Below are 23,253 nucleotides of genomic sequence, written 5' to 3'. Positions count from 1 at the left end.
CCCTCCCTGGACTTACGCCTCCCAAGCTGCGGCAGCATACGGGGAAATGAGAAAAAAACAATATGACGATAATCCCAGCAAAGGTATGAGACCACGAAGTGATGCGTTGATAAGAGGCTGACAGCAGAGTCTATTTGTAAGGGCAAGTTGACTCTGCTGTTGGAAACGGACAAGGCCGAGCTCCCCATGAAAAGCCAGTCTCAAGCTGGCATTCAGGACCTGCTTCGTTTGCAAAAGTCCTCATGTCTCCCTCAGAGTACCCAGGTTTGCAGTGTAAGCGGGGCTCCCACAGCAAGTACCAACAATGTCTGCCTGTGTGAAGGGAGCTGGAGTTGGGACACACGCCTGGCCACCCTCTGGGGAGGTCCTAGAGCTCTGACTTCTCCCCAGGGCCTCTGCTGATGTCTACAGGAGTGGCAGCTCTGTGCTCAGGTGGACACACAGAGCAAGATGGCAGCATCACAGAGTCCGGTGGAGCGGGAGTCTGTCACCAATGCCTCCTCTTCCTGCCGAGGGCCCACACCCACGCTCACCCTGCCGCTCTCCACAATCTCTCTCTGGAGGTCCTTAGAGGCCACGATGAGCACCTGAATAGCTTGCATGAGGCTGGTACAGCAACCAAGGATCCTGCCAAACAAACAAACAAGTCGGGGATACACTGAGACCAAGATCCAAGATCAATCAACACAACGGTTTTCTTCCCCACTCCTAGCCAAAGGCAAGCTTGGAATGGAGAAGGGAGGTAAGAAGCGTGCTGAGATTGCTGGAACGTTCTGCGGGGAGGCACCGAAGGAGAGGCTGGGGAGTGAGAGAGATCTAATTGTGGGTCTCCATCGTAAGGAATAGTGAAGTTGTGATTCCTAGGGCTTCTTTTCTTCTTTTTTGAGACAGTCTTGCTCTGCTGCCCAGGCTAGAATGCAGATGCACAATCTTGGCTCACTGCAACCTCCACCTCCCGGGTTCAAGTGATTCTCCTGCCTCAGCCTCCCAAGTAGCTGGGACTACATGCATGCACCACCACACCTGGCTAATTTTTGTATTTTTAGTAAAGACGATTTTTCACCACATTGGGCAGGCTGGTCTCGAACTCCCGACCTCAGGTGATCCTCCCTCAGCCTCCCAAAGTGCTGGGATTACAGGTGTGAGCCACCGCGCCAGCCCGGGGTTTCTTTTCTTATATAGTGAAACAGCAATATTGCTGTCATCATTAATACTGTCATTGATGATTACATCAACTCAGCCCTTCCCCGTGGCTGCTACTGCTCTCCTCTAATTCCCTAATAAGTATGCAAAGTATAGCCCAATGTCAGGAAGACGGATCCTGCTCCCCTAGGTCCCACCGTGCCGCTCAGACCGACCTTTCATTCACCTCCAATTTGACTCCTGTGTCTCCTGCTCGGGATTTGCTGAGCATCTCCTGTGAAAAAGAAGTATGGTTTCTAAATGTGCCTTGAATATTAAGGATCCACTAATGTCCTACTATACTTTCAGTCCAACATCATGTGGTAGCTGGGAAACCTGAATCTGGAAGTCCCCAGGTCCCTGCCCACATCCTTGAGAGAGTCAGAAAAAGAATCCAGACTCTAATCTATTCAGGGGGAGTGCAGCTGCAGTGGGCTGGCTCTGTGATCCGTGTCTTTTTGTTTTGTTTTGTTTTGAGATGGAGTCTCACTCTGTCACCCAGGCTGGAGTGAGTGGTGCGATCTCGGCTCACTGCAACCTCCGCTCCCTGGGTTCAAGCGATTCTCCTGCCTCAGCCTCCCGAGTGGCTGGGATTACAGGCACGCGCCACCATGCCCAGCTAATTTTTGTATGTTTAGTACAGACCGGGTTTCACCATGTTGTCCTCCTGACCTCATGATCTGCCTGCCTCAGCCTCCCAAAGTGCTGGGAATACAGGCGTGAGCCACCACGCCCGGCCAGAACCCAGGTTGTTCTGACACCAAAGTATCTGATTCTCGAGGAAACTGATTACCTTCTCTCATGAGAACCTTCTCATTTTCGATCACTCAGAAAAACTAGCGAGTTCAGATTTTGGTCTCTCTCTCTCTCTTTTTTTTTTTACAATTTAAAAACATTTTTAAAGACAGGGTCTCACTCTCTCACCCAGGCTAGAGTGCAGTGGTGCAATCGTGGCTCACTGTAGCCTCCAATTCCTGGGCTCAAGTGATCCTCCTGCAGCCTCTGGAGTAGCTGGGACTGTAAGCATGCAACACCATGCCCAGCTAATTATTTTATTTTCTGTAGAGATGGGGTCTTGCTATGATGTCCAGGCTGGTCTCAAACTCCTGGACTCAAGTGATCCTCCCAAGGTGCTGGGGTTACAGGCATGAGCCACTGTGCCTGGCAAATTCTGGTTTCTGTCTTAGGGGGTCGCCATGGCCTTAATGAACGACTGTGACATGTCTAATGAGCAGTGTTGCAGAAAGGCAGCTGCAAAGGCATCGTTTCAGGAGATCCTGCAGGAACCTCCTACCTCTATTCTGGCCGTGGCAGTTTCAATAGCAGCTGAAGTGGCTGCCATCTCCTTGTCCACCAGGTCCCCCAGCTCCTCCTGCTTGATGTCCAGGCCCCTGGGCAGGAGCTCCTGTGAACACATCACAAAGGCTGAACTGACCCTGGGGCCTCCTCTCTCTTCTCCTCTGCCATCTGTAACCCTTACAAGATGGCAGAGGCAGGAGGCCACCCAGCAAACACATTCTGCAAGCCACGGGGCTTGTGGGGGGGTCTTTCGTAGACCCCATCTTGTCCTCTCTGTGACACGAACTCTGGAACCTCATGCTCCTCCTCACTCAGGATCCACCTCCTTCCAGAATGCCATCGCTGCCTCCCCCTGCAAGGCCATTCCGCCACCACTAAGACCCCAGTCCCTTAGTTGTGCAGTGTCAATTGTACTAGCTACACAGGAGGTATTTTTTACAATTTTTTCTTTTTCTTTCTTTCTGTTTTTTTTGTTTTTTTTTTTTTTCAAGACAGAATCTCAATCTGTTGCCCAGGCTGGATGGAGTACAGTTGCACAATCTCGGCTCACTGCAGCCTCTGCCTCCCAGGCTCAAGGGATTATCCTGCCTCAGCCTCCCAAGTAGCTGGGATTGCAGGTTTGTGCCACCATGCCCGGCCAATTTTCATATTTTTAGTAGAGATAGATTTCACTATTTTGCCCAGGCTGGTCTCGAACTCCTGACCTCAGGTAATCCTCCTGCCTCGGCCTCCCAAAGTGCTGGGATTACAGGTGTAAGCCACCATGCCTGGACCTAATTTTTGATTTTTTTGAGACAGAGTCTTGCTCTGTCACCAAAGATGGTGTGCAGTGGCATGATCATAGCTCACTGCAGCCTCGACCTTCCATGCTCAAGCAATCCTCCCACCTCTACCACCAGAGTAGCTGGGAGTACAGGGGTGCACCACCAAGCCCGGCTAATTGTTTTTTTTTTTCAATAGAGACGGGGTCTCACTATGTTGCCCAGGCTGGTCTTGAATTCCTGGGCTCAAGTGATCCTCCCATCTTCGCCTCCCAATGTGCTGGGACTGAGTTACTACACCTGGCCTACAACTTTTTCAAATACAGATGGTATCTTCCACTTTGACCCTGACTTAACTTCGCTTCCACAGCGATCATATGAGGCGCGTATTATTCCTACTATGCAGATAGGAAGCTGGGGATAAGAGGTAGAATGTTTTGACCACAATTATGCTAACAAATGGCAGGGCAGGGATTTGAACTAAGGTCTGACAAACAGCAAAGCCTATGATTTTTAAAACATGATGTATTATACATACTATGGTATAAAATATATATGAATGGTTCGAAGGATAAGAATAAAGATGCATGTTATCCACCACCCAACTTAAAACTTAAGGAATGCCATAAGAAACATCAATACCTTTGGGATCCTATTTGTACTTGTATGTGCCCTAATTCTACCTCCCTTCCTCCCTGCCTTCTATCCCAAGAGACACAGAATTCAAGAGAGTGGTTGTCGTGTCTTATTTTATTTTTATTTTTTTAAGACAAAAAATAAAAGCCTGTTGCCCAGGCTGGAGTGCAGTGGTGCGATCATAGCTCACTGCAGCTTCCCACTCCTGGGCTCAAGTGATCCTCCTGCCTCAGCCTCCTGAGTAGCTGGGACAACAGGCACACACCACTAGGCTCTGCTAACTTTTAAACTTTTTTGTAGAGTCAGAGTCTTGCTTTGTAGCCCAGGCTGTATCAAACTCCTGGCCTCAAGTGATCCTCCCACTCCAGCCTCCCAAAGTTCTGGGATTTTCAGACATGTGCCACTATGCCTGGCCTGTCTTATTATTATTATTTTTTAACTCCATATAGATGCATCCCTAAACAATATATTGTTAAGTTTGAATGTTTGAGTCTTTTCATATAAAAGGAATCCTGCTGTATATATTTTTCCATGACTTGATTTTTCACTCAACATTCTATGTGTGAGATTCATCCTAATACCTAGTAATTCTGATTCTACGTATATACTCTAGAGAAACTGACATGTGTGCATGTATGATCATAGGGGCAAATAAATAACAACCCAAACTGGAAATAACCCAAATGTCCATCACCAAGAGAACAGACAGATGAATTAAACGATATTCACACGATAGATAATGAGAGAGTAGTGAAAATGAATGTATCTTCTTAGATTAATTTCACAGAATGTGGAGTGAAAAAGTGAGTTGTAGAAGAATATATACAGTAGGATTCCATTTACCTGTAGTCTATATCATGTGAAACTAACTCTATTATTTAGGGAGGCAAAGATGAAGATGATAATTTTTTTTTTTTTTTTTGAGGCAGTGTCTCACTCTGTCACCCAGGCTGGAGTGCAATGGTGCAATCTTGGCTCACAGCAGCCTCCGCCTCCTGGGCTCAAGGGATTATCCTGCCTCAGCCTCTCAAGTAGCTGGGATTACAGGTGTGCTCTGGGATTACAAAATTAGCCACCACACCTGGCTAATTTTGTATTTTTAATAGAGATGGAGTTTCATTATGTTGGCCAGGCTGGTCTCGAACTCCTGGCCTCAGGTGATCCGCCCACCTCAGCCTCCCAAAGTGCTGGGATCACAGGCATGAGCCACCACCACTGGCCCTGATCTTTTTATTTTTTCTTTTTAGAGACAGGGTCTTACTCTGTCACCCAGGCTGGAGTACAGTGGTGTGATCACGGTTCACCACGATTTTGAGCTCCTAGGCTTAGGTGATCCTCCTGCCTCAGCCCCCTGAGTAGCTGGGACCACAAATGCTCACCATCACACCTGGCCAATTTTTAAATTTGTTGTAGGAGAGGGCGCCACTAAGTTGCCCAGGCTGGTCTCAAATTCCTGGCCTCAATTGATCCATCCACCTTGGCTGGACGTGGTCTTTTTATTATCTTCTTCTGGAACTCCAATTAGACATTCTATCCTCATGGCTTTTATTTTTTATTTGTTTATTTTTTGAGTGGAGTTTCGCTCTTGTTACCCAGGCTGGAGTGCAAAGGCACGATCTCAGCTCACTGCAACCTCAGCTTCCCAGGTTCAAGTGATTCTCCTGCCTCAGCCTCCTAAGTAGCTGGGATTACAGGCGCCCACCATCATGCCTGGCTAATTTTTTGTATTTTTAGTAGAAACGGGGTTTCACCATGTTGGCCAGGCTGGTCTCAAACTCCTGACCTCAGGTGATCCACCTGTCTCAGCCTCCCAAAATGCTGGGATTACAGGTGTTGAGCCACCACGCCTGGCCCTATCCTCATGTCTTAACCAATACATTCCAATTCATAACACTGGGGAAAAAAATGGAAAAAAACTGTACTTCATAGAAATGGTTTTCTTATTTTTCTTTCCCATAGAGTCCATGTCTTCTCTGTCCCTAGGTACATTTAACCCAATTTCTGGTATACAAGACATATTTATTTATTTATAGCAGAGGCAGGGTCTCACTCTGTTGCCCAGGCTGGAGTGCAGTGGCACAATCATAGCTCACTGTGGCCTCCAACTCCTGGGCTCAAGCGATCCTCCTGCCTCAGCCTCCCGAGTAGCTGGGAGTACAGGTGCGTGGCATCATGCCTGTCTAATTTTTAAAAATTTTTATTTGGTAGAGACAAGGTCTCACTATGTTGCCTAGGCTGATATTGAACTCCTGGCCTCAAGTGATCCTCCTGCCTCGGCCTCCCAAAGTGCAGGGATTACAGGTGTGAGCCACTGTGCTCGGCCACTACATCTTTAGTAAATAAATGAATACAGTGTTATTTCCATTTTGGGTATTACCTGTCCATCTAGATAAAAATCCTCGGAGACAGGGGAGCTGCCTATACTTCTTTGATATTGCCTAGTGTAATGATGACAACATAGTAGATTCTCAGCTAACAGCCAGTGAATTAAATATAGCTGGAAAGTCCTTCAGGAGGTTTTCCCTTTTTTTAAATTTTTTTTTATTTTTAAAGAGACAGGGTCTCATTTTGTTGCCCAGGCCTGTCTCAAACTTCTGGGATCAAGTGATCCTATTTTTTTTTTTTTTTTTGAGACGGATCTCGCTCTTATGCCCAGGCTGGAGTGCAATGGCGTGATCTCGGCTCACTGCAACCTCCGCCTCCTGGGTTCAAGCAATTCTCCTGCCTCGGCCTCCCAGTACCTGGAATTATAGGCATACACTACCATGCTGGGCTGATTTTTGTATTTTTAGTAGAGACAGGGTTTCACCCTGTTGGCCAAGCTGGTCTCTAACTCTTGACCTCCAGTGATCTGCCCACCTCAGCCTCCCAAAGTGCTGGCATTACAGGCATGAGCCATCGCGTCTAGCCTCAAGTGATCCTCCTGACTCGGCCTCCCAAAGTGCTGGGATTACAGGCATACATCACTGCACCCGGCCAGATTTTCCAATTTTAACAATTTGTTTCTAGAATCAAGTTGTAAGTGCAGAAAGAACTAGCTCAGAACATCACCGATTCCTTGGGCGCTCACCAGCATGCACACCCAGAAGAATAACAACGCTCCTCAACCATACTACTACAAGTACCTCGCCGATGGCCTTGATCTTGCTCAGGCAGTTCCTCATGGCTGTGCTGTCGGCATTCTCAAGGCTTCCCTCTTCCTCCAGGGAGGCCAGGTAGGCGAGGGTTTCCCTGCCATACTGCTTACAGGCCTCGGTCAGTGCTGGAGAAACAAGGCAATAGACACTTTTTTTTTTTTTTGAGACGGAGTCTCGCTCTTGTTGCCCAGGCTGGAGTGTAGTGGCGCCATCTCGGCTCACTGCAAACTCCGCCTCCTGAGTTCAAGCAATTCTCCTGGGATTACAGGTGCGCCACCATGCCCGGCTAATTTTTGTATTTTTAGTAGAGACGGGGTTTCGCCATGTTGGCCAGGCTGGTCTCGAACTCCTGACCTCAGGTGATCTGCCTGCCTCATCCTCCCAAAGTGTTACGGCGATTACAGGCATGAACCATTGCATCCGGCCCATCATTTTTGTATCTTTAGTAGAGATGGCGTTTTGTCATATTGGCCAGGCTGTTCTTGAACTCCTGACCTCAAAGTGATCTGCCCGCCTCAGCCTCCCAAAGTGCTGGGGTTACAGGCATGAGCCACTGCGCCCAGCCCAACAGAGACTATTAAAGGCCCCCTGCTCCCCTGGTCCATGAACAGCCCCTCATGTCCTGGTACTCACAGTCGGCAGGCTCCGGTGGGGCTCTGAGGCAGGTGGTGGCACCATGAGCAATGGCATCGCTGGTCAAGTGGGCCAGCAGGGTTATGGAATGGAGAAGTCCACTGACGTCTGCCAGGATTGGAAAGGGAAGTTTCTCAGGTCTGGTTGATGGTGTCACTTTCATACCCTCTCCTCCCCTGTTTTATGCGTTACCTACACGCCTTTCTTGATGCAGAGGGAGCTGTCACTATCCCCGCATTCAGGTGCTTCTGAACCCTGTCCCGCCGTCACTAATGACAGAGACTATCCTTGGCCATTCTTACCTTCTGGGCAGGCCAGATACTGGCTCCAGCTTTTCTCCAGTTGCTCGATGCAGCTGGAAATGGATGTGACCGTGGAGAGGAGGTGATCTGTGAGAGGGAATATGGGGCAAGGTCAGAGCAAGTTCTCATAGCTGGCTTCATCCTTGTTCATTAAGCACTGAATGGAGGAGCTTACCTAGTGGGTAAGCTTCCTGCCTAGACGTGAAGTTCATGAGTAATCACCTCTTGATTCAGACCATAGTTTTTTCCTTAGAGAAACACAGAATTGTCTGCTCCTGGTGGATGTTTTATCAGCGTGACCCACTGTCTAAAGCAGTGGCTATCACACCTGGGGGCTTTAGAAAATACTACTGCTGGGCCTGGCGTGGTGTCTCATGCCTGCAATTCCAGCACTTTGAGAGGCCAAGGTGGGAGTTCAGAAGTTCGGGACCATCCTGGGCAATATAGTGAGACCTCGTCTCTACCAAAAATTAAAAAATTAGCCAAGGCCAGGCATGGGGGCTCATGCCTGTAATTCCAGCACTTTGGGAGGCCAAGGTGGGTGGATAGCCTGAGCCCAGCTCTTCAAGACCAGTCTGAGCAACCAAAACCAAAAATTAGCTGGGCGTGGTGTTGCACGCCTGTAGTCCCAGCTACTTGGGAGACTGAGTGGGGAGGATTGCGTGAGCCCAGGAAGGGGAGGTTGCAGTGAGCCACGGCAGTGCACTCCAGCCTGGGCAACAGAGTAAGACCCTATCTCAAAAAGGGGGAAAAAAAATACTAGTGTACAGGACCTAATGCACAGAGTTTCCAAATGTAACTGATCTGGGCACCCCTAAGGTAAAGCTGACATGCCGCTGGGCTGAGAGCACCTGAGCTAAGTATCACAAGATTCAACATCAACAGAGTCTCAGGCTGTAAGGACCTGGCCCCTGCCAGCTGGGCAATTGCAAGCGTACCTGCAGACCCAGCGCAGCTGATGAGAGGAGGTTCTTCAAGCTGGTTCAGGGCGTCTTGTATCACCTGCTCCGCAGCCTTCCTGGACCCCACCAGAAGCATTTTTCGTTGGTCTTTGGCAAGCTGGCACATAGATTCCTAAAAACGGTCCAGGGAGGTGAGAGTCTGCCCTAGACTCCATAATGAACCTGAGCAGCATGACCTGGCTGGGGCTGTTAGCATCTTAGCTCAAGTCATGGCCAATGAGGTCCAAGCCAGTGAGCTTGAGACAGAGAAAGGTGCTTTAACTGTGTGCACAGGGTGTGCGGCTGCCCACAGAGGCTGTGCGGATGGATCACTGCTGCCACTTCTCATGGCTGGGAGGAGATGCCAAACTTCTCTTCTCATACAAAAAAGACCGCAGTTTGCTTTCCCTCATGGGCTCTGCAGGCAATGCAGGGCCTGCTGGCATTACACCTATAGAGTGTCTGCACAATCAGGCCAAGGCCCCAAACCCCTTCTCAGCAGCCCCGGGGTCCTCCCGGCCTCCAAGCATGCACAGAGGCCCTCAGTGGGAATTCACAGGTGCTCGCTCGTGTCCGTGTCCGTGACTTGCCTCTGTGCTGGCCAGTTTGAGCTGAGTGTCCTGCAGTTCTTTCCGAAGAGCAGATAATTCCTCCTCCCTATGAGCTGCGCCACTCACCAGGCTGTCCCGCTCCTTCTCTAGCTCAGTGAACTGGGCTGCCCAGTTTGCTTCTGACTGCAAAGGTGACCACAAGGAAAGTGGGAGACGCTGGTTGAGTTAAATAGTCCTTACTTCCCAGAGGTCCAACCCACCACCGGGTTGCAAGGACTGGGAAGGTGATGGCTCTTTAACCTTCCACTCTGATTCCCTCCCGAGGACGCACTGATTGCAGCTGGGGCTGACTTGGCCAGGCCAAGGATGGTGGATGACAGCAACGCCAAAGCCAGGGGTGGGGCAAGAAAGGAGGCCAGGCATGAAGGCTCATGTCTGTAATCCCAGCACTTTAGGAGGCTGAGGTGGGAGGATCACTTGAGCCCTGGAGTTCGAGTCCAGCCTGGGCAACATAGTGAAACCCCATCTCTACCAAAGAAAATACAAAAATTAGTCAGGTGTAGTGGTGTGTGCCTGTAGTCCCAATTACTCGGGGGGCTAAGTGGGGAGGATCACCTGAGCCCAGGGAGGTGGAGGCTGCAGTGAGCTGCGATCGTACCACTGCATTCCAGCCTGGGTGACAGAAGAAGACCCTACCTCAAAAAACAAAAAAAAAGAAAGGAGCTATTTACTTGGGCAGAAGTTTCCAGGCTGCCTTGGAGAACCTGGAGCTCCCGTTGGCTTGTGGCGAGTTCTTGCTTCAAGCTCTCTAGAACTTCCAGCTGCTCTTGAGTCTGAAAGAGAAGAAAAACAGAGGGACTCTGATCTGGGTGGTAGTGGCAAAGAATATAAAAATGTAAAAATGTCCCAAGTGATCAACAAGAGATCTGTAAACTCTACTGTATGTAAGTTACACCCCCCAAAAAAGTGCAGGGTATGGGAGGAGGAGGCGAGACCCCAGAGTATACTGAAAATGTGGATGTCAAGGAAGGAATTTTTATTATTTATTTATTTATTTATTTATTTATTTTTGAGATGGAGTCTCGCTGTTGTTGCCCAGGCTGGAGTGCAGTGGTGCAGTCTCGGCTCACCGCAACCTCTGCCTCCCAGGTTCAAGAGATTCTTGTGCCTCAGCCTCCCAAGCAGCTGGGACTATGGGCACGCGCCACCATGCCTGGCTAATTTTTATATTTTTAGTAGAGACGGGGTTTAACCACATTGGCTAGGCTGGTCTCAAACTCCTGACCTCAGGCAATCCTCCGGCCTTGGCCTCCCAAGGTGCTTGGATTACAAGTGTGAGCCGCTGCACCTGGCCTCCAGGAAGGAATTTTAGAAAAATTTCCCAAATGTCATGCTTGAGTCCGTAATACTAAAGGCAAACTGGGTCTTAAATTCAGGCATCCCAACAGCTGGTATATTGCTGAACTACAGCACCTTGCCATCCCCAAATGACTCTTTCTTTTATTTCTTGATGGTGTTTGTCAAAGAGTGGGTTGTGACTCCTTAGTAAAAATTCACAGCTAACATTTAAAAACATGGATTAAATAGAACAGAAAATAGCCAAACAAATTCACATAGTAAGGATGAGTATTGCTTGGTGAAACTTACTTGTATTTCCATGAGACAGATGTAGTTTTTTATGTGGGGTCACAGAAAACTGTGAAAGCCACTCCTCTAAACCTATGACATTTGGTTTGATCTGTCCGATATCTGTAACTCCACCTCTAAGCCTCTGATCTGCCTGTTGGTCCTGCCCCAACACAATGGTGCTCTCTCTCTCTTTTTTTTTTTGAGATGGAGTCTTGCTCTGTTGCCCAGGCTGGAGGGCAGTGGTGTGATCTCAGCTCACTGCAACCTCTGCCTCCTGGATTCAAGTGATTCTCCGGCCTCAGACTCCCAAGTAGCTGAGACTACGGGCATGCACCACCATGCCTGGCTGATTTTTTTGTATTTTTAGTAGAGATGGGGTTTCACCATGTTGGTCAGGCTGGTCTTGAACTCCTGACCTGAGGTGATCTGCCCACCTCAGCCTCCCAAAGTGTTGGGATTACAGGTGTGAGCCATTGTGCCTGCCTCTTTTTTTTTTTTTTTTTTAATAGAGACAGGTCTCACTCTGTCACCCAGGCTGGGGTGCAGAGGGGCGATCATAGCTCACTGCAGCCTCGATCTCAAACTGGGCTCAAGCAATTTTCCCACCTCAGCTTCCTAAGTAGCCAGGATTGCAGGCATAGATGCTGCTACACCTGGATAATTTTTACATTTTTTTTTGTCTTGCTCTGTTGCCCAGGCTGAAGTGCAGTGGCACGATCACAGCTCACTGCAGTGTGAAACTCCTGGGCTCAAGCAATCCTCCTGCATTAGCATCCCAAGTAGTTGGGCCTACAAGCATGCATTACCATCCCCAGCTAATTTCTTAAATTTTTTTTTTTTTTTTAGATGAAGTCTTAGTCTATCACCAGGCTGGAGTGCAGTGGCGTGATCTCTGCTCACTGCAACCTCTGCCTCCCGGGTTCAAGCGATTCTCCTGCTTCAGCCTCCCAAGTAGCTGGGACTACAGGCACCCGCTACCACGCCTGGCTAATTTTTTGTATTTTTAGTAGAGATGGAGTTTCACCATGTTGGCCAGGATAGTCTCGATCTCTTGACCGTGATCTGCCTGCCTCAGCCTCCCAAAGTGCTAGGATTACAGGTGTGAGCCACTGTGCCTGGCCAATGTCTTAATTTTTTGTAGACACAAGGTCTCACTTTGTTGCCCAGGCTGGCCTGGAACTCCTGGCCTCAAGCCATCCTCCCGCACACTGGGATTCCAGGTGGGAACCACTGTGCCCAGCCTGTTCTCAAGTTTTTATAAATAATGCTCACCCCGCCAGGCGCAGTGGCTCACACCTGTAATCCCAGCACTTTGGGAGGCCGAGGTGGATGGATCACAATGTCAGGCGTTCGAGACCAGCCTGGCCAATATGGTGAAACCCCGTCTCTACTAAAAATACGAAAATTAGCCAAGCGTGGTGGTGGGTGCCTGTAGTCCCAGCTACTCAGGAGGCTGAGGCAGGAGAATCGCTTGAACCCAAGAGGTGGAAGTGGCAGTGAGCTGAGATCACGCCATTGCACTCCAGCCTGGGCAACAGAGTGAGACCCCGTTTCAAAAAAAAAAAAAAAAAAAAAAGCTCATCCCTCTCTCTCTGCTACCCATGTGTTTTCCTTTCCTCAAACTCTCCTCCAGCCTCATCCTTGGAAAGCCTTTGCTGATTAACCCCAGGCAACTTGAGTCCTTCTATTACTTCGTGTATGCACTGGGGATGGTGTCTTGCTGTTCTGTGTGGCCACCATGGTGTGCTCCCTGCTGTGTGATGCCAACCGACCCACAGAACTGCCCGTGGAGCAGAAGGCCACAAAGCCCCTGCCACCAGCTCAACAGCCCCCTCCCTCATTTCCCGAGTGCTCCTCCTCCCATTCACCTTCCGCTGGCCCTGGTCACTGATGCGCTCCAACGAATCCTCCAGCTCTTTTTTCTCTCGTTCCAAATCTACCTGGGCTTGTCTGGCCACGGACACCTGTTTGGTCACCTCTGCATTCTGCAAAAGAAGAACAGTGTCTTGAACCAGGAGATCCCAGGCTTAGAGGACGTCCTCCTTCTAGGACAGTCACACTCAGGCTGTGCACGCCCTGGAGTCAGACACGGGAATCACTTTCCTACCCAGAGCCGGAACAGAGCTATCACCTTCAGATGCTTGACGCTCAAGTATTTACAAAACAATAAAGAAGGTGGGTGACCTACATGGGATTGGCACGCAGGACAGAGCCCAAGACACAGAAGCAAGGAAGCCTGAAAAGGTGTGGTTCCCGAGATGACGGCGATGCCTTAGAGATCAATGTAGGGGTTGCTGGCCGCGGGGAAGCCACAGGCCTGAGCCACTCTCTCCCCGGAGGGGCGGGGCCTGCAGGATGGTGATGGGGGCTGAGGGTCCTACCTTCCGCAGCAGGTCAGCGTGGTTCTGAACCAGCTCGCTGTACTTCTCCTTTAGCTTGCTATATCGCTGTTCATTGGCTTGAGCTTTCCCTGTATTGCCAAGGACCAAGGTGAGGAGTCTACCCTAGCAGGGACCCTTGCCCTCCTTGCAATGAGCCAGGGTCCCTAGAAGATCCTCCTTGTTTTGTTTTGAGACAGTCTTGCTCTGTCACCCAGGCTGGGGTGCAGTGGCACAATCACTGCTCACTGCAGCCTCGACCTCCTTGGGCTCAAGCCATCCTCCCACCCCATTCTCCTGAGTAGCTGGGCTCATGGGCATATGCCACCACACCTGGCTAATTTTTGTAGAGATGGGGGTCTCACTATGTTGCCCAGGCTGGTTTCAAACTCCTGGGCTCAGGCGATTCTCCCACCTCAGTAGGATTATAGGCATGAGCCACTGTGCCCGGCCAAAGATCCTCCTTTGATTTAGGAATGCATATATGCTTTTCTCCCTTGAAAGTCCTACTTACAGAAACTTCTCCAGGAAGTCATCTTTAAAAAGAATTCAACTAGTTAAAAATCAAGCCGGGGCCAAGCGAGGTGGCTTATGCCTATAATCCCAGCACTTTGGGAGGCCAAGGTGGGTGGATCACCTGAGGTCAGGAGTTCGAGACCAGCCTGACCAACATGGTGAAACCTCATCTCTACTAAAAATACAAAGATCCGCTGGACATGGTGCTGTGTGCCTGTAATCCCAGCTACTCGGGAGGCTGAGGCAGGACAATCGCTTACACCTCGGAGGTGGAGGTTGCAGTGAGCCCAGATCACACCACTGCATTCCAGCCTGGGTGACAGAGTGAGACTCCACCTCAAAAAAAAAAACAAAACAAAAAAATAATCAAGCCAGGGATTCATGCCTCTTCAGCACTTACGTACATGGCATTTATTCTATGGGGGCTTTCAGCTTTTTAAAAAATTTAATTGAAATTTTTTAGAGACAAGGCTCTCTGTTACAGAGGCCGGAGTGTGGTGGTGCAATCAGCTCACTGCAGCCTTTAATTCCTGGGCTGAAGTGATCCTCCTGTCTCAGCCTCAAGAGTAGCTGGGACTACAGGCACGTGCAACCCTAACCCTAACCCTAACCCTAACCCAGCCTCTGTGCCGCATCCTGAGTCCAGCTGGGCTCTGCTGCCCGTGCCTGCCCCCAGGGCCCGCCCCCGCCCCCACCGACTGCTCACTTTCTATCTCAGACAGGCTCCGCTGAGCCTTCTCGGTGTCCTCCCGCTGCCTCCTGAGCTCGTCCAGTTCTGCCCGCAGGAACTCACAGTTGTCGGCCGCCTGCTGCCGCAGATGCTGCTGCTCGGCCAGCTCTGCTTCCAGCTCGCTGACGCGGCCCTTCAGCTGCAGCACAACCCGCTGGCTCTGTGGGAGACTCGGGTCATGAGGCCAACCGCCCGCTGCCACGGGTCACAGGCATGGGCCGGAGAAGCGGGTCCTACCATGCTTCCAAGTAAATACCCGATTCCCCTAAGTCAACTCTCCACGTCCCAGGAGGGTTGGAGCATCTGGTCATTAGGAGCCCCTCAATCAACAGCAATAACAGGGGATGATGGCCGGGGAATTGTGGTCTTTAGAGTGGCTGGGGGTAGCAGCAGCTGTCTCTGTGGGTAAAGTCACCTGACCAGCCACTGTGAGGGGCGGTTGTTAATACAGCACCAACATTGCTCACAGCCGTCTCTTCTTTTTTTTTTTTTTGGCGGTTGGGGAAGAGGGGAAAGGGTATCACTATCACCCAGACTGGAGTGCAGTGAGGTGATCATGGCTCACTGCAGCCTCAACCTCCTGGGCTCAAGAGATCCTCTAGCTTCAGCCTCCCAAGTAGCTGGCATTACAGGTATGCACCACCATGCCCAGCTAATTTTTAAAAAGTATTTTGTAGAGATGGGGTCTTGCTATGTTGCCCAAGCTAGTCTTGAACTGCTGGGCTCAAGTGATCCTTCTGCCTGAGCCTTCCAAAGTGCTGGGGTTACAGGCGTGAGCCACTGTGCCCGGCAAACCAATCTCTCCTTATCGCCATGTGAGAAGGTCTGGTCTTGTTTTCCACAGCTTCTCAGCCTCGTGGGGACCAAGGTCATCTCTGGGTATCAATCACATGGATACTGTGCCTGGCCTAAATGCTGTCCTCATGGCATGTAAAATGGAAATGCATTATGACAGAGAACACAAGAAGACCTGGTTCTTTTGGATTTAGCATTTCTACCAATTTTTATTTGGTTTTAGAGACACAGGTCTCGCTATGTTGCCCAGCCTGGATTCAAAACTCCTGGGCATCAGTGATCCTCCTACCTCAGCCTCCTGAGTAGCTGGGATCACAGGTGTGCACCGCCATGCCTGGCTTGTTTCTACTAATTAACCTACCCTGAGGATGTGGTCCAAATCTGTCTATGTGATGCAATTTTTTTTTTTTTTGAGACAGAGTCTTGTTCTGTTGCCCAGGCTGGAGTGCAGTGGCACGATCTCAGTTCACTGCAACCTCTGCCTCCCAAGTTCAAGCAATTCTCATGCCTCAGCTTCCCGAGTAGCTGGGATTACAGGTGCCTGCCAACACACCCGGCTAATTATTGCATTTTTATTGAAGACAGGGTTTCACCCTGTTGCCCAGGCTGGTCTCAAACTCCCAACCTCAGGTAATCCTCCTGCCTTGGCCTCCCAAAGTGCTGGGATTACAGGTGTGAGCCACTGTGCCTGGCCAGTGTGATGCAAATTTAACATTCAAATCTACCGTGTTTTGGTGAAGCGCAAAGGCAGAGCAGATCCAAGGCATACCTCAGTCTTCATGTTTTCTAGCTGTGCCTTCAGTCCACTGATCTCTCTGTATAGTCGCTCAATTAAGTGGTCCCTGGAAAGAGAAGGGGAATGAGTTTGCTTCCATAGTGCTTCTATCCCTCTCTTTTTAATTGTCAGCTCGGGAAGAAATTAAAAGCTGGTATTAATTTGGGGACAATTCTTTGAAATGCCATAAATTATGCTCTAAATGTTACCAGATACTAATCTAATACTCATAAGTCCATGGTTATTGATTTTGTTCTGAGATTAAAGGGGCCAATATTTGAGGGTCAAGACATTCCTTTTTTGTGTGTTTTTGGTTTTGTTTTAGAGACAGTCTGGCTTTGTCACCCAGGCTGAAGTGTAGTGGCACGATCATAGCTCACTGCAGCCTTGATATCCCAGGCTCAAGTGATCTTCCCAGTTCAATCTCCTGAGTAACTGGGACTACAGGTGTGTACCACCTGCCCAGCTAATTGTTTTACTTTTATTTAATAAAGATGGGATCTTGCTATGTTGCCCAAGCTTGGTCTTAAACTCCTGGCCTTAAAAAATCCTCCTGCCTCATCCTCCCCAAATGTTGGGATTACAGGCATGAGCCATTGCCCCCGACCCTTCAAGATGTTCTTTATCTAAGAAGCCCCAGTATCATTAAGAATTCCTCTTTGGTTAGTGTTTTGAGGCAGACCATGGCTTAACTTAGCTCCTGAACCATCTGCTTGAACCCAGCTTGGACTCACTTCTCATCCTTGTTAACGCCGTTTTGACTGTTGAAATTGAAGGGATCACTGCTGAATGAGCTGCCAAAGATGTCATCAAACTTGTTGTCAAATAAATTCTGTGGTTGACCAAAAAGGAGTGAGAATAAGTCAGAGAGCCAGAGAATTCTGTGTGTGGGTCAGTTGAATGGTATGGGAGAATGCCCCTTTCTCAATTTGGTTCAGATCCATTTAATTTTTTTTATTTTTTTGAGACAGGTTCTTGCTCTACTGCCCAGGCTAGAGTACAGTGGTGCAATCATAGCTCACTGCAGCCTCCACCTCCTGGCTCAAGTGATCCTCCTGGTTCAGCCTCCTGAGTAGCTGGAAGTATAGGTGTGTGCCACCATGCCTGGATAATTTTTTTATTTTAATTTTATTTATTTATATTTTTAGGGCCTGGTTCTTGTTCTCTTGCCTAGGCTGGAGTGCAGTGGCGTGATAACAGCTCACCATAGCCTTGGCTGCCCATGCTCAAGTGATCCTCCCAACTCAGCTTCCCACATAGCTGGGACCACAGGTGTGTGCCACCACATTTGGCTAATTTTGTAAAGATGGGGTCTTACTATGTTGCCCGGGCTGGTCTTGAACCAGCCTCAAGCAGTCATCCCACCTTAGCCTTGCAAACTGTTGGGATTATAGCTGTGAGCCACTGCACCCAGCCAGACCCATTTATGATCCTTCTGGGAGCCACAGAGCAGGATGCTCAGCCTAGGTTGGTGCTAGGTGAAGAGAAGGCTGAACCTGGTTAGAATCAATGGGCTTTGGCCAGGGTTTCCCCGAGCCTCTCCCCTGTACTTGCAGGCAAGAGGAAAGGCCATGTTTCTCTCCCAAGTGATCCACACCTGCTGAGAGGCATCCATGTCCATGAGGTCATCCTTCTCTAGGACTGGCTCGCTGTCGGGGGATGAGGCCTCTGCAGGGATCACCACCACGAGGCTGATATGTTCTGACAGGGCTGAGGCTCGCAAGAAGTTGGGTGGGTTCTGAAGATGGAGACACATCCTCAAACAGTGCTTGCTTGCCAGGCCCCGCCGGCCTTTAAGAGGGTACTTGGGGCCTCTGCAGTGCCGAAGGTGTGTGGTCGGGTACGCTGACCTCGGGCAGCTGGGGGATCTGGATGAGCCGCTTGAAGTACTGCAGGTTGCTGGAGCGGTAGAACAGATCTTTCAACCTAGGGATGGAGAAGGACCTGAGGGGTGCTGGGTGTCTTCATCAGCCCCATGTAGGGGACAGAGCAGCCACCTGGCCTTCCTGCCCCCTCCCCAGCCCAAAGGCACAGGCTGTCAAGGAGATAAACTCCATGGCGCTGGGATTCAATTATGATGCTACAGAGGAGGATTATTTAAAGCTGGTCCTCAGTGACCTGGTGGTGAGGAAAGAGTAATTCATGCTACAAATCCTTTGGAAGAGTAGATAATCAAAAAGCTAATTTCTTCATTGCTGTAGAGTATATGTTGTTATTTTGCAGATTTAACTTCCGAGGAGTGTTTGGTTTAGAGTAACATTAAAAGAAATGGATTTTCTCTGAGGATAAGCCAACTAACCATAGGAAAAGGGAAGGGAATTTTACTACAAAGGTAGCTCTCTTCTTTCAGTACTTCTCTTTGTTTTTAGACTATTTGTTCTCTCCACAATTAAGACTATAAGTTCCTGGGAAGTGGGGACTGAGCTCTGCTGAGCTGTTTCCCATAATGCCAGGGACAGGGGAGCCGTTCAGTAAACACTTGGAGAATTACAATGGTTTGGTACTATGTCCTAATCTTGGGTGGATATGCACATGAAGAAAGCAACATTTTTTTTTTTCTCTCTCTCTTTTTATAGAGGCAGGGTCTTGCTCTGTCACCCAGGCTAGAGTGCAGTGGTGCAATCAGAGATCACTGCAGCCTCGAATTCCTGGGCTCAAACAGTCTTCTGCCTCAGCCTCCTGAGTAGCTAGAACTACAGGGATGCACCACCATGCCCGGCTAATTTTTAATTTTTTGGTAGAAACAGGTTCTTGCTGTGTTGCCCAGGCTGGTCTCAAACTCCTGGCTTCAAGCAATCCTACTGCCTTGGCCTCCCAAAGTGCTGGGATTACAGGCGTGAGCCACTGTGCCCAGCCTGCAACAATGAGCTTTCTCCAGCTTAGTCCAATAAACGAAACCCCCAGGGTCTCGTTACAGCCTGTCAGATCCCAAGACCTAGGCCTGTCTCTGTCTCTGTGACATCACTGCTGCTTCCCCTGAATTCAAGGACAGTGAGGTCTCAGACAGCAGCCATGTCTGTGTGGAACAGCAAAGCAGCTACTCAGGGGAGATGTTTTTATAAGCTAGAAGCAAATGAAAGGAAATGAAATCACCTGACCACACGTCCCCATCTTGCTGGTTTGGAGCCAACAGTAATAGGTTCAACTGCTTTCACAAGCTACCGGAATTTGACATTCCAGGAAATCAGCCTCAGGGCCTGTCTCCTTGGACTAAAGAAGCCATTTATCATAGCATATGTACTTGGCTTCTCAAATGGAACAGGGGTACCAGGAGGTGGGTACAACCACGCACTTGTCCTTCGCTTGCTCCTGGGGAACCAGGCAGAGAAGCTGAAACTTGGCATTTGGGAGCCATGGTCAAGGGTGAGGAAATTAACAGGAAAAACAAGAGAGCGCACTTTTACAGAGCTAAGCCAGGAGGCCCTTCTCAGCCCCCTCTGTCCTCCCAACTCTCACTCTATTATCCTTCCCTTTTGCCTGGTTTCCCCTCCCCTCCCCTCCTTTCCTTCTTTTTTTTTTGGATGGAGTCTTTCTCTGTTGTCCAAGCTGTAATGCAGTGGCATGATCTCAGCTCACTGCAACCTCTCCCACCTGAGTTCAAGCAATTCTCCTGCCTCAGCCTCCTGAGTAGCTGGGATTACAGGGCTAATTTTTGTATTTATAGTAGAGACAGGGTTTCACCATGTTGGCCAGGCTGCTCTCAAACTCCTGACCTCAAGTGATCCACTTGCCTCGGCCTCCCAAAGTGCTGGGGTTACAGGCGTGAGCCACTGTGCCCAGCCTAAATAAAGTTTTTTTTTTTTTTTGAGATGGAATCTCATTCTGATGCCCAGGCTGGAGTGCAGTGACATGATCTTGGCTCACTGCAACCTCCACCTCCAGGTTCAAGCGATTCTTCTGCCTCAGCCTCCCGAGTAGCTGGGATTACCAGTGTGTGCCACCATGCCCTGCTAATTTTTTAGTAGAGACGGGGTTTCACCATGTTGACCAGGCTGATCTTGAACTCCTGACCTCAAGTGATCTGCCCACCTCGGCCTCCCAAAGTGCTGGTATTACAGACATGAGCCCCTGCACCTGGCTGGTGTTAGCAACTTTTATTGAGGCGGCAGTGCACAGCCAGCAGTGAAGGTCCTGTTCCTTGCAGAGAAGGGCTACCTCATAAGCAGTGAGCCCAGAATAGCAGCTGTTACATTTATACCCACTTTTAATTATATGTAAATTAATGGGCAGATTATGCAGAAATTTCTAGAAAAAAGTGGTAAATTCTGGATTGTCAGGTTATTGCCATGGAAAGGGGCACTACCTTCTGGATGTTGCCACAGCAGTGGTAAACTGTCACTGCACACTGGTGGGTGTGTCTTATGCAGAGGTGCTTCCACTCCTTCCCTGTTTTACTTGTCCTTAATTTGGTCTGATGCCCAAGCCTTGCCTCCAGAGTCCAGTCTCCCATCCCACCTCAGAAGCAGGTCATATTTGTAGGGTATCAACCAAACCTGCTAGTGGATTGGACATGGGGGATGAGGAAAATGGTGACTTCCAGATCTCTGGCCTAAATGGATGATGGCAGTATTTGCTGAGACAGAAAAGAATGGGGAGGGGCTGGGCACAGTGACTCACACCTGTAATCCCATCACTTTGGGAGGCAGATCACTTGAGGTCAAGACTTCAAGACCAGCCTGGCCAACATGGTGAAACCATGTCTCTACTAAAAATACAAAAATTAGCCGGGCATGGTGGTGGGTGCCTATAATCCCAGATACTGAAGAGGCTGAGGCAGGAAAATCACTGGAGATGTGGAGGCTGAGGTTGCAGTGAGCCGAGATCGCACCACTGCACTCAAGCCTGGGTGACAGAGCAAGACTCTGTCTCAGAAACAAAAACAAAAACAAACAAACAAAAACAGAGAGAGAAAGGTTTTTTTTTTTTTGGGAAAACCTAAAGTACAGTTTGAGGTTTAAGTATGCTATACAGATGTCAAATTGGGGACAAGAGGCTGGCATTCAGAAGTAAGGTCTGGCTAGAGATACATATTTAGGGGTTATCAGTCTATAAATGCTATAAGACAGAACTTAGGGAGAGGGAAAAGAGAAGAGGATGAAGTCTGGGGCATAAGCAGGCAACTAATGAATGGATGAAATCTCTTTCCTCTATATGCTTCTATGGGATTTATTAGAGAACCAATAGTTACCCTAGCTATAGGTAGATTTGACTCTGTCTGAGCTATTTTCACTTTATCACCTTAGAATGAAGATAACCTCAGGTCGGGCGCGGTGGCTCACACCTGTAATCCCAGCACTTTGGGAAGCTGAGGCGGGCAGATCACAAGGTCAAGAGATCAAGACCATCCTGGCCAACATGGTGAAACCCTGTCTCTACTAAAAATACAAAAATTAGCTCAGCGTGGTGGTGCGTGCCTGTAGTCTCAGCTACTCAAAAGGTTGAGGCAAGAGAATCACTTGAACCCAGGAGGCAGAGGCTGCAGTGAGCCGAGATCGTGCCATTGCACTCCAGCCTGGAGACAGAGCGAGACTCTGTCTCAAAAAAAAAAAAAAGAGAATGAAGATAACCTCACCCCCCCAAGTATTTAAAAAAAATTTTTTTTAGAGACAGGGTCTCACTTTGTCACCTAGACTGAAGTGCAGTGGCACAATCACAGCTCATTGCAGCCTCGAACTCCTAGGTTCAGGCCATCCTCCTGCCTCAGCCTCTCAAGTAGCTGGGATCACAGGTGCATACCACCGTGCTCACTAATTTGTTTTACTTTTTTTTTTCTGTAGAGACGGGGGTCTCTCTATGTTGCCCAGCCTGGTATCGAACTCCCGGCCTTAAGCGATCCTCCTGCCCCCGCCTCCCACAGTGTTGGGGTTACAGGCATGAATCACTGTATCCAGCCACCTCTCACAGTGCTCTTGTGTGGCTTAATGATTTTATAGTGCTCTTGGATTCACCTCCATTCCTGTTACTTGAACCACTTACTTTGTAAACTGCTCCATGAAGCGGTCCCGGTGGCCTTGCAGGGTGTCGGCTGGGAGGCCTGGAAGAAATTGGAAAGAGTGTGAGAGGGGAGGGGGACCAGAGGGCAGGGAAGCCACAGCGGGGCTCTCGAGGGGGAGGGGCCCAGCTACCCTGGGGCATGTGTCCAGCACTGCCAGGGGCCACGACTGGCCTAGAGCTGTCCCGAGGTCTGGTAACCAAGGGAGCCCAGCAGGAACCAGCAAGAGTGTGGAGACGCTTATCCTCCAAACCCTTCCACTTCGATTAGTTCCTGAAGGACAAGCCATGCCGGGCACAATGGGGTGGAAATTGTGTCCTGGACTAGAGAAGAAATGGTGACCTGACCCAGTAGCAGGCTGGACCATGGCAGGCCCAGGAGGGAGCAGTTCTTTCTCAGCTATTGCCTGCATTTGTTTTAGGTTGAGGCTCAGGGCTGAAGTCTGGAAGAGATCCACAGAACCTGCCCAAGAGGATGTCTGTCAGAAGGCAAAGAACAAGGGATTGAAGGCCGGGTGCAGTGGCTCACGCATGTAATCCCAGCACTTCGGGAGGCTGAGGCAGGAGAATCACTTGAGGTCAGGAGTTCGAGACCAGCCTGACTAACATGGAGAAACCTCATCTCTACTAAAAATACAGAAATTAGCCGGGCGTGGTGGCATGTGCCTGTAATCCCAGCTACTCGGGAGGCTGAGGCAGGAGAATCACTTGAACCCGGCAGGCAGAGATTGCAGTGAGCTGAGATGGCACCACTGCACTCCAGCCTGGGTGACAGCGAGACTGTCAAAAAAAAGAACAAGGGATTGAGGCTTGGGATCTGAGTTCCAGTCCCGGCTTTGTTGGTAGCTAACTCTATGACACTGCACACAACAGTAGCCTCTTAGGACAGCCTCCTCCCCTACAGAACCAGTTCTCTGAGGTCCTGTCACCTCTCAGATGTGGGAATCTGCATATTGCAACTATAGATCATAGCTCAGCAATCCTTTTAGTGTTTGCT

General features: G+C 49.4%; 1 protein-coding gene across 3 annotated transcripts in view; it reads right to left on the bottom strand.

The window, feature by feature from the left end:
• LOC129489842 (huntingtin-interacting protein 1-like) overlaps positions 1 to 23,253 on the bottom strand; it is a 60,768-nt gene that overhangs the window by 13,579 nt on the left and 23,936 nt on the right. For 2 of the 3 annotated variants that reach the window (XM_063646338.1, XM_055293017.2), the window contains exons 6-22: positions 22,242 to 22,299; positions 18,116 to 18,191; positions 17,863 to 18,003; positions 17,000 to 17,097; positions 16,260 to 16,332; positions 14,672 to 14,855; positions 13,453 to 13,541; positions 12,940 to 13,056; positions 10,174 to 10,275; positions 9,482 to 9,625; positions 8,889 to 9,024; positions 7,951 to 8,037; positions 7,649 to 7,756; positions 7,004 to 7,140; positions 2,477 to 2,587; positions 1,359 to 1,417; positions 534 to 627 (exon numbers count right to left, since the gene is read on the bottom strand). In XM_063646338.1, coding sequence (XP_063502408.1) covers positions 534 to 627; positions 1,359 to 1,417; positions 2,477 to 2,587; positions 7,004 to 7,140; positions 7,649 to 7,756; positions 7,951 to 8,037; positions 8,889 to 9,024; positions 9,482 to 9,625; positions 10,174 to 10,275; positions 12,940 to 13,056; positions 13,453 to 13,541; positions 14,672 to 14,855; positions 16,260 to 16,332; positions 17,000 to 17,097; positions 17,863 to 18,003; positions 18,116 to 18,191; positions 22,242 to 22,299 — 1,814 coding nt within the window. The remainder of the gene's footprint in view (positions 1 to 533; positions 628 to 1,358; positions 1,418 to 2,476; positions 2,588 to 7,003; positions 7,141 to 7,648; positions 7,757 to 7,950; positions 8,038 to 8,888; positions 9,025 to 9,481; positions 9,626 to 10,173; positions 10,276 to 12,939; positions 13,057 to 13,452; positions 13,542 to 14,671; positions 14,856 to 16,259; positions 16,333 to 16,999; positions 17,098 to 17,862; positions 18,004 to 18,115; positions 18,192 to 22,241; positions 22,300 to 23,253) is intronic. The other variant, XM_063646339.1, reaches the window with a different exon arrangement.

The sequence above is a fragment of the Symphalangus syndactylus genome, chromosome 9 (assembly GCF_028878055.3).
Source record: "Symphalangus syndactylus isolate Jambi chromosome 9, NHGRI_mSymSyn1-v2.1_pri, whole genome shotgun sequence".
NCBI classification, from domain to species: Eukaryota; Metazoa; Chordata; class Mammalia; order Primates; family Hylobatidae; genus Symphalangus; species Symphalangus syndactylus.
The sequence above is the reverse complement of the archived record's forward strand: the minus strand, read 5'-3'. Positions and strand labels throughout refer to the sequence as shown.